The following is a 10622-nucleotide window of genomic DNA, read 5'->3' on the forward strand; positions in this document are numbered from 1 at the left end:
GTCAGAATGTGTGAGAAAGACCCTCGGTGTGTGTGTGTGTTCAGGGAACCACCCGCCCATGAAACAAGCTCACCCCCGGGGTCATGAGGTATGTCCCCACCGGTCCAGAGAGGGGGGAGTGTGGGGGAGGGAGGAGAAGTCGAGTCGGAGACGCGGGGTCTCTGATCTGACTGGAGGAGCTACATGGATTTCGTCTTATCTCACTTCTACTTTCCAACTCCTCTCTCAATGACTCTAGACACGTCACCGGGCTGGTGTGTGTGTGTGACAGGACAGGCCTGGACAGCTGTGTTTGTGTCGGTGTGTGTGGTGAAGTGTTGCGATGCGGCTCTTGCTCCTCCACGGTGTGTTTTTCCTCCAGTGTGTGTGGTTATCCCAGCAGCAGTTTCCCCGTCTCTGCGCCACCACGGAGGCCCTGCTCTCTAAGGAGTGCTGCCCGGTCTGGGATGGGGATGGCTCGGCATGCGGGGCCAGCTCTGGCAGAGGGTTCTGCCGGGACGTGGAGGTATCGGATCTACCCAACGGGCTGAATTACCCGTTCTCCGGCTTGGACGACAGAGAGAGGTGGCCTCTGGTGTTTTATAACCGGACCTGCCAGTGCGCCTCCAACTACATGGGGTTCAACTGCGGAGAGTGCCAGTTCGGGCTGTTTGGTACTAACTGCGGGGAGAGGAGAGAGTCCGTGAGGCGGAACGTGTTTCACCTTTCGGCGGCGGAAAGGCGGAAACTAATCTCTTACCTCAACCTGGCCAAGCACACAGTCAGCCAGGATTACGTCATAGCTACCGGGACCTACCGGGAGATGAATAACGGGAGCACCCCACTGTTCTCTGACGTCTCGACCTATGACGTGTTTGTGTGGATGCACTACTATGTCTCGAGGAATGCTCTTCTCGGTGGACCGGGGAATGTCTGGACAGATGTGGACTTCGCCCACTGGGCTCCCGCCTTTCTGCCGTGGCACCGTGCGTACCTGCTGCACTGGGAGCGTGATATTCGGAAGCTGACCGGGGACTTTGAGTTCTCCATCCCGTACTGGGACTGGCGGGACGCGCAGGGCTGTGACGTCTGCACCGACGACCTGATGGGCGCCCGGAGCCCGCGAGACCCCAACCTCATCAGCCCGGCTTCAGTGTTCTCTTCTTGGAAGGTGAGACACCTTTCATCCTCTTCTTGTCTCTTTTCTCTTCACCTCTCCTGCCTACCTATTTTCTCCTCCCTTCCTCTCACTCTCACTGTCACCTTGGCATTATTCTTAGAAGTTCACAATAGTCTCCACAGTGTTGTATTTTCATTGATGGTACAGGGAGGCCTGGAGAGGAGAGGAGGAGAAGAGTCCCTCTTACGCTATAGAGATGTAATCAACCAGACAGTACATGCTTCTCAACTCACAAAACGTGAATAGACATTTTAATAATTCAACTCTTCTTTATTACTTTTCCTGTGATGACTTGAATACTGTGATGATATACTATCATTGTTGAGCTCCCCTGTAGCCTAGATAGGAGGGAGGAGAGGTGGAGGACAGGAGAGGACTGGGGAGAGGAGAGGAGGACAGGACAGGAGAGGACTGTGGAGAGGAGAGGAGGACAGGACAGGAGAGGAGATGACTGGGGAGAGGAGAGGAGGACAGGAGAGGACTGGGGAGAGGAGAGGAGGACAGGACAGGAGAGGACTGTGGAGAGGAGAGGAGGACAGGACAGGAGAGGAGATGACTGGGGAGAGGAGAGGAGGACAGGAGAGGACTGGGGAGAGGAGAAGAGAGGACAGGAGGAGAAAAGAGGAGAGGAATGGGGAGAGGAGAGGTTCGCAGAGGAGAGGAGGAGAAGAAAGGAGACGAGAGGAGATGAGGAAAAGAGAGGAGAAAACTGGGGAGAAGAGAGGAGAGGAAGGGGAGAGGAGGGTGGTTATCAGGAGACTGTCTGAGTACCTCATGTCTCTGCCAGAGGCCATGTTCTGTGATTAACAAACACACACACACACACACACACACACACACACACACACACACACACACACACACACACACACACACACACACACACACACACACACACACACACATACACACACACACACACACACACACACACACACACACACACACACACACACTCGCGCATGAGTGTGTGTGTGTGTGTGTGTGTGTGTGTGCGTGTGTGTATGAACGTGTTTAACTATACTTGTGAGGCCCAGAACGAACAAAGTTTGACCAACTGGGGACATTTTGTTAGTTCCCACAAGGTCAAATGCTATTTCTAAGGGGTTTAGGTTTAAGGTTAGAATTAGTGTTTGGGTTAAAATTAGGTTTAGGGTTAGGAGCTAGGCTTAGGTTTCGGGTTAGGGTAAAGGTCAGGTTTTGGGTTTAAGTTTAGGGTTACGGTTAGGGTTATAGTTAAGGTTAGGGATTAGGGAAAATAGGATTTTGAATGGGACTGAATTTTATGTCCCCAGAAGGTTAGTTGTACGAGACTGTGTGTGTGTGTGTGTTCTGTGCCTGAGATCTGAATTGTGCTCACTCCCCAAGTTAAGGAAACTGTCCAGTGTTTCCAGATTTCTATGAAATACAGTAACCGGTCAAAAGTTTGGACACACCTACTCATTCAAGGGTTTTTCTTTATTTTTACTATTTTCTACATTGTAAAATAATAGTGAAGACATCACAACTATGAAATAACACATATGAAATCATGTAGTAACCAAAACAAATAAAAATATATTTTATATTTTATATTCTTCAAAGTAGCCATCTTTTGCCTAAATGACAGCTTTGCACACGCTTGGCATTCTCTCAACCAGCTTCACCTGGAATGCTTTTCCAACAGTCTTGAAGGAGTTCCCACATATGCTGATCACTTGTTGGCTGCTTTTCCTTCACTCTGCGGTCCAACTCATCCCAAACCATCTCAATTGGGTTGAGGTCGGGTGATTGTGGAGGCTAGGTGATTGTGGAGGCACGCCATCACTCTCCTTCTTGGTCAAATAGCCCTTACACAGCCTGGAGTTGTCTTGGGTCATTATCCTGTTGAAAAATAAATGATAGTACCACTAAGTGCAAACCAGATGGGATGGCGTATCGCTGCAGAATGATGTGGTAGCCATGCTGGTTAAGTGTGCCTTGAATTCTAAATAAATCACAGACAGTGTCACCAGCAAAGCACCCCAACAACATCACACCTCCTCCTCCATGCTTCACGGTGGGAACCACACATGCGGAGATCATCCGTTCACCTACTCTGCGTCTCACAAAGACACAGTGGTTGGAACCAAAAATCAAAAATTTGGACTCATCAGACCAAAGGACATATTTCCACTGTTCTAATGTCCATTGTTCGTGTTTCTTGGATCAATCAAGTCTCTTCTTATTATTGGTGTCCTTTAGTAGTGGTTTCTTTGCAGCAATTCAACAATGAAGGCCTGATTCACGCAGACTCCTCTGAACAGTTGATGTTGAGATGTGTCTGTTACTTGAACTCTGTGAAGCATTTATTTGGGCTGCAATTGCTGATGTGCAGTTAACGCTAATGAACTTGTCCTCTGAAGCAGAGGTAACTCTGGGTCTTCCTTTCCTGTGGCGGTCCTCATGAGAGCCAGTTTCATCATAGCGCTTGATGGTTTTTGTGACTGCACTTGAAGAAACTTTCAAAGTTCTTCATGTCTTAAAGTAATGATGGACTGTCGTTTCTCTTTGCTTATTTGAACTGTTCTTGCCATAATATGGACTTGGTCTTTTACCAAATAGGGCTATATTCTGTATACCACCCCTACCTTTTCACAACACAACTGATTGGCTCACACACATTAAGAAGGAAAGAAATTCCACAAATTAACTTTTAACAAGCCACACCTGTTAATTGAAATGCATTCAAGATGACTACCTCATGACACTGGTCACTTTTCTGTTTACTACATGATTCCATATGTGTTATTTCATAGTTTTGATGTCTTTACTATTTTTCTACAATGCAGAAAATAGTACAAATAAAGAAAAAGCCTGGAATGAGTAGGTGTGTCCAAACTTATGACTGGTACTGCATGACCTATAATTAAGCAATAAGGCCTAAGGACTGTTCTTATGCACGACGCAACGCCCTTAGCCGTGGTATATTGGCCATATACCGTTAACCCCTGAGGTGCCTTATTGCTATTAAAAACTGGTTAGCAACGTAATTAGAACAGTAAAAATAAATGTTTTGTGGTCTGATATACCACGGCTTTCAGCCAATACCACGGCTTTCAGCCAATCAGCATTCAGGGCTCGAATCAACCAGTTTATAGAATTGAGGACAATCGTTTTCCTTCCAAGAACTGGTAATTAAGTATGTTAAAAATAAGCTTTTCTGTGTTGGAATGGTGTGGGCGTACGTACCCCAACAACAGAATAATGTGGGCGTATACCGGTTATAAAAAATATTCATGCAAGTAGACCCCTGATTGGCCAGCTCATCCTCCTCTGGAGGATAATGTCATCCGCTATGAGGAAATAGCAAGCATTCTTTTAAAGATCTGTTTGAGAAACAAGTTTGACGTGGGGTTTTTGAAGTGTTTTTCTCCAATTTATGCTTTGGCCACAGATGCGAGTATAGGATGAGTCAACAACTTTATTTGGGTAGGAGTTAAGAGAATATGAACTTTTAAAAGTGAGATTTTCACTGGACAGTTACTTTAATGCTTAAGCCTAGGCTTTAGCTCAGCAGGCTAACACAATCATGTGGTATGCAGTCGTCCTGATTCTAAAGTTTCGTGTGTGTGTATGTGTGTAGGTGATGTGTTCGCGTGCGGAAGACTACAGCGTGAGGGGGGTGCTGTGTGACGGTAGCGACGAGGGGCCATTGCTGCGTAACCCTGGCAACCACAACCGTAACTTGGTTCCGCGGTTGCCAACGGCAGCAGAGGTGGAGTTCACTGTCAGTCTCCGTGACTACGACACGGGAGCCATGGACCGCTCCGCTAACTTCAGCTTCAGAAACACAATGGAAGGTAAGTAGGGGTGTGTGTGTGTGTGTTATTAGTTCTAGACCTCTAGAAAGTCAGTAGTTCTAGAACACTCTAGAGAGCGTTGTTCTAACCCTAACTCTTGTGTTGTATTCTGACCCCTGACCTCTGACCCCTAACCTCTAGGTGTCGGCAGCTCTGTGACAGGCCTGGGTAACAGTGTGGTGATGGGGATGACATCTAACCACTTATCTGACCCCTGACCTCTAGGTTCTGGCAGCCCTGTCAGGCCTGGGTAACAGTGTGGTGATGACCTTTAATCCCTGAACTCTAGGTTTTGGCAGCTCTGTAACAGGCCTGGGTAACAGTGTGTTTTAGGGGGATGACCTCTAACCTTTGAGCTTTTACCCCTTACCTATAGGTTTTGGGAACCCTCAGACAGGCCTGGGTAACAGTAGGGTGATGGGGATGCACGCCTCTCTTCACATCTTCATGAATGGCTCCATGTCTTCAGTTCAGGGGTCAGCTAATGACCCTATTTTCCTACTGCACCACGCCTACGTCGACAGGTTGGCACACACATACACACACACACACACACAAACACAGACATACAAACACACACACACACGCACGCACGCACACACACACCCTCACCCTGTTTCTCTCTCTTTCTCTCTCTTTTTTTCTTTCCCCCAACACACACCCTCTCTCTCTCTCAATTCAATTCAATTCAATTCAATTCAATTCAATTCAATTCAAGTGCTTTATTGGCATGGGAAACATATGTTAACATTGCCAAAGCAAGTGAAGTAGATAAACAAAACTGAAATAAACAATAAAAATGTACAGTAAACATTACACTCACAGAAGTTCCAAAAGAATAAAGACATTTCAAATGTTTTATTTTTTTTATTTCACCTTTATTTAACCAGGTAGGCTAGTTGAGAACAAGCTCTCATTTACAACTGTGACCTGGCCAAGATAAAGCAAAGTAGTGCGACACACAACAACACAGTTACACATGGAATAAACAAAAGTACAGTCAATAATACAGTAGAAAAGTCTATATACAGTGTGTGCAAATGAGGTAGGATAAGGGAGGTAAGGCAATAAATAGGCCATGGTGGCAAAGTAATTACAATATAGCAATTAAACACTGGAATGGTAGGATGTGCAGAGGATGAATGTGCAAGTTGAGATACTGGGGTGCAAAGCAGCAAGATAAATAAATAAATAAATACAGTATGGGGATGAGGTAGATTGGATGGGCTATTTACAGCTCTGACAACTGGTGCTTAAAGCTAGTGATGGAGGTAAGAGTCTCAAGCTTCAGAGATTTTTGCAGTTTGTTCCAGTCATTGGCAGCAGAGAACTGGAAGGAGAGGCGGCCAAAGGAAGAATTGGCATTGGGGGTGACCAGTGAGATATACCTGCTGGAGCGCGTGCTATGGGTGGGTGCTGCTATGGTGACCAGTGAGATGAGATAAGGCGGGGCTTTACCTAGCAGAGACTTGTAGATGACCTGGAGCCAGTGGGTTTGGAGACGAGTATGAAGCGAGGGTCAGCCAACGAGAGCATACAGGTTGCAGTGGTGGGTAGTATATGGGGCTTTGGTGACAAAATGGATGGCACTGTGATAGACTGCATCAAATTTGTTGAGTAGAGTGTTGGAGGCTATTTTGTAAATGACATCGCCGAAGTCGAGGATCGGTAGGATGGTCAGTTTTACCAGGGTATGTTTAGCAGCATGTGTGAAGGATCCTTTGTTGCGAAATAGGAAGCCGATTCTAGATTTAATTTTGGATTGGAGATGTTTAATGTGAGTCTGGAAGGAGAGTTTACAGTCTACATTTACAGTCATTTAGCAGACGCTCTTATCCAGAGCGACTTACAGTAGTGAATGCATACATTTCATACATTTTCTTTTTTTTTTTCGTACTGGCCCCCCGTGGGAATCGAACCCACAACCCTGGCGTTGCAAACACCATGCTCTACCAACTGAACCAAACACCTAGGTATTTGTAGTTGTCCACATATTCTAAGTCAGAACCGTCCAGAGTAGTGATGCTGGACGGGCAGGCAGGTGCGGGTAGCGATCGGTTGAAGAGCATGCATTTAGTTTTACTTGCATTTAAGAGCAGTTGGATACCACGGAAGGAGAGTTGTATGGCATTGAAGCTCATCTGGAGGTTAGTTAACACAGTGTCCAACGAAGGGCCAGAGGTATACAGAATGGTGTCGTCTGTGTAGAGGTGGATCAGAGAATCACCAGCACCAAGAGCGACATCATTGATGTATACAGAGAAGAGAGTCGGCCCGAGAATTGAACCATGTGGCACACCCATAGAGACTGCCAGAGGTCCGGACAACAGGCCCTCCGATTTGACATACTGAACTCTATTGGAGAAGTAGTTGGTGAACCAAGCGAGGCAATCATTTGAGAAACCAAGGCTGTTGAGTCTGCCAATAAGAATGTTGTGATTGACAGAGTCGAAAGCCTTAGCCAGGTCGATGAATACGGCTGCACAGTAATGTCTTTTATCGATGGTGATTATGATATTGTTTAGGACCTTGAGCGTGGCTGAGGTGCACCAATGACCAGCTCTGAAACCAGATTGCATAGTGGAGAAGGTACGGTGAGATTGGAAATGGTCGGTAATCTGTTAACTTGGCAAATGTCTTCTTATGTCTATATACAGTGTTGTAACGATGTGTAAATAGTTAAAGTACAAAAGGGAAAATAAATAAACATAAATATGGGTTGTATTTACAATGGTGTTTGTTCTTCACTGTTTGCCCTTTTCTTCTGGCAACAGGTCACAAATCTTGCTGATGTGATGGCACACTGGTATTTCACCCAGTAGATATGGGAGTTTATCAAAATTGGGTTTGTTTTCAAATTCTTTGTGGATCTGTGTAATCTGAGGGAAATATTTGTCTAATATGGTCATACATTTGACAGGAGGTTAAGAAGTGCAGCTCAATTTCCACCTCATTTTGTGGGCAGTGTGCACATAGGCAGACCTGGCTCTCAATAGAAGACAGGCTATGGCGGCCTTTCTCAATAGCAAGGCTATGCTCACTGAGTCTGTACATAGTCAAAGCTTTCCTTAAGTTTGGGTCAGTCACAATGGTCAGGTATTCTGCCACTGTATACTCTGTTTAGGGCCAAATAGCGTTCAAGTTTGCTCAGTTTTTTTGTTCATTCTTTTCAATGTGTCAAGTAATTATCTTTTTGTTTTCTCATGATTTGGTTGGATCTAATTGTCTCTCTCTCTCTCTAGTATCTATGAGCAGTGGTTGAGGAGACATGCTCCAGAGCAGACCCAATACCCAGAGTTCAATGCTCCCATCGGTCACAACAGGCAGTACCACATGGTGCCCTTCATACCTCTACACAGGAACATAGAATACTTCACCTCCAGCAAAGACCTGGGGTACGAATACTCCTACATGCTCGACTCAGGTACGTGTGTGTTGTTGGCATGTTTTAATCGTGAATGCCTGAAGGATTGTAAAGGACTCATCCTCTCCTCTCCCCTCCCCTCCAGACCAGAGGATATCGGAGGTTCTCAGTCCTTACCTGGAACTGATGATGGAGGCGTGGCCCTGGTTGCTAGGGGCGTTGGTCCTTGGGGCCCTGGTAGCTATGACTGTGGCTGCGGTAGCTGTGACAATGACCCGGGTGTGTTGGGGTGCGTGGCCATGGCAACGTGGGGAGAAGGGTTCAGCGTTCCACCTACCAGAAAGGGAACCTCTCATCATCAGCAGTGATAGTGATACCCCCAACTACCACACTGTTTAGCCCCAACTACCACACTGTTTAGCCCCAACTACCCCACTATTTAGCCCCAACAACCACACTATATATCCCCAACTACCACACTGTTTAGTCCCAACTACCCCACTATATACCCCCAACTACCACACTGTTTAGCCCCAACTACCACACTATTTAGCCCCAACTACCCCACTATTTAGCCACAACAACCACACTATATATCCCCAACTACCACACTGTTTAGCCCCAACAACCACACTATATATCCCCAACTACCACACTGTTTAGCCCCAACAACCCCACTGTTTAGCCCCAACAACCACACTGTTTAGCCACAACAACCCCACTATTTAGCCCGAACTACCACACTGTTTAGACCCAACTTCCCCACTATTTAGCCCCAACTACCCCACTGTTTAGCCCCAACTACCCCACTATTTAGCCCCAACTACCCCACTATTTAGCCCCAACTACCACACTATTTAGCCCCAACAACCACACTGTTTAGTCCCAACAACCCCACTATTTAGCCCCAACTACCCCAAATGCCACACTGTTTATCCCCAACTACCACACTATTTAGCCCCAACAACCACACTATTTAGCCCCAACTACCCCACTGTTTAGCCCCAACTACCACACTGTTTAGCCCCAACAACCACACTATATATCCCCAACTACCACACTGTTTAGCCCCAACAACCACACTATATATCCCCAACTACCCCACTATTTAGCCCCAACAACCACACTATATATCCCCAACTACCACACTGTTTAGCCCCAACAACCCCACTGTTTAGCCCCAACAACCCCACTATTTAGCCCCAACAACCCCACTATTTAGCCCCAACAACCCCACTATTTAGCCCCAACTTCCCCACTATTTAGCCCCAACTACCCCACTATTTAGCCCCAACTACCACACTATTTAGCCCCAACTACCACACTGTTTAGTCCCAACAACCCCACTATTTAGCCCCAACTACCCCACTATTTAGCCCCAACTACCACACTATTTAGCCCCAACTACCACACTATTTAGCCCCAACTACTACACTATTTAGCCCCAACTACCACACTGTTTAGTCCCAACAACCCCACTATTTAGCCCCAACTACCCCAAATGCCACACTGTTTATCCCCAACTACCACACTGTTTAGCCCCAACTACCACACTATTTAGCCCCAACAACCACACTGTTTAGCCCCAACTACCCCACTGTTTAGCCCCAACTACCACACTGTTTAGCCCCAACAACCACACTGTTTATCCCCAACTACCACACTGTTTAGCCCCAACTACCCCACTGTATAGCCCCAACAACCACACTGTTTAGCCCCAACTACCCCACTGTTTAGCCCCAACTACCACACTGTTTAGCCCCAACTACCACACTGTTTAGCCCCAACAACCACACTGTTTATCCCCAACTACCACACTGTTTAGCCCCAACTACCACACTGTTTAGCCCCAACTACCACACTGTTTAGCCCCAACAACCACACTGTTTATCCCCAACTACCCCACTGTATAGCCCCAACAACCACACTGTTTAGCCCCAACAGCCACACTGTTTAGCCCCAACTACCACACTGTTTAGCCCCAACTACCACACTGTTTAGCCCCAACTACCACACTGTTTAGCCCCAACAACCACACTGTTTATCCCCAACTACCACACTGTTTAGCCCCAACTACCACACTGTTTAGCCCCAACAACCACACTGTTTATCCCCAACTACCACACTGTTTAGCCCCAACTACCCCGCTATTTATGTCACGTCCTGACCAGTAAAGGGGGTTGTTTGTTATTATAGTTTGGTCAGGGCGTGGCAGGGGGTGTTTGTTTAGTGTGTTTCGTTTTTTGGGGGGCAATGTTCTATGTTAGTCTATTTCTAT

The 10622-nt window shown here is 46.6% G+C and overlaps 1 protein-coding gene across 2 annotated transcripts; it reads left to right on the forward strand.

The window, feature by feature from the left end:
- Window positions 1-322: 322 nt before the first annotated feature.
- LOC115176221 (tyrosinase-like) lies at window positions 323-9079 on the forward strand. Of its 2 annotated transcripts, none has more exons than XM_029736085.1 (5): window positions 323-1150; window positions 4764-4980; window positions 5357-5504; window positions 8223-8414; window positions 8497-9079. In XM_029736085.1, the coding sequence occupies exons 1-5, from the start codon at window positions 323-325 to the stop codon at window positions 8741-8743; spliced, it is 1632 nt and encodes a 543-aa protein (XP_029591945.1). In that variant the 3' UTR covers window positions 8744-9079. The 2 variants fall into 2 exon arrangements, with proteins under 2 accessions (XP_029591945.1, XP_029591944.1); XM_029736084.1 differs by having other exon boundaries at window positions 8223-8404; window positions 8490-9079.
- The last annotated feature ends 1543 nt before the right edge of the window (window positions 9080-10622 follow it).

This window comes from Salmo trutta, chromosome 36, assembly GCF_901001165.1.
Source record: "Salmo trutta chromosome 36, fSalTru1.1, whole genome shotgun sequence".
NCBI classification, from domain to species: Eukaryota; Metazoa; Chordata; class Actinopteri; order Salmoniformes; family Salmonidae; genus Salmo; species Salmo trutta.

What these genes read in the sequence shown, in the direction of transcription:
- LOC115176221 (XM_029736085.1), top strand. Translation starts at nt 323, where the DNA reads ATGCGGCTCTTGCTCCTCCACGGTGTGTTTTTCCTCCAGTGTGTGTGG. An exon ending in CAGTGTTCTCTTCTTGGAAG is followed by an intron (nt 1,151 to 4,763) that starts GTGAGACACCTT and finishes GTATGTGTGTAG; the next exon opens with GTGATGTGTTCGCGTGCGGA. An exon ending in CTTCAGAAACACAATGGAAG is followed by an intron (nt 4,981 to 5,356) that starts GTAAGTAGGGGT and finishes CCTTACCTATAG; the next exon opens with GTTTTGGGAACCCTCAGACA.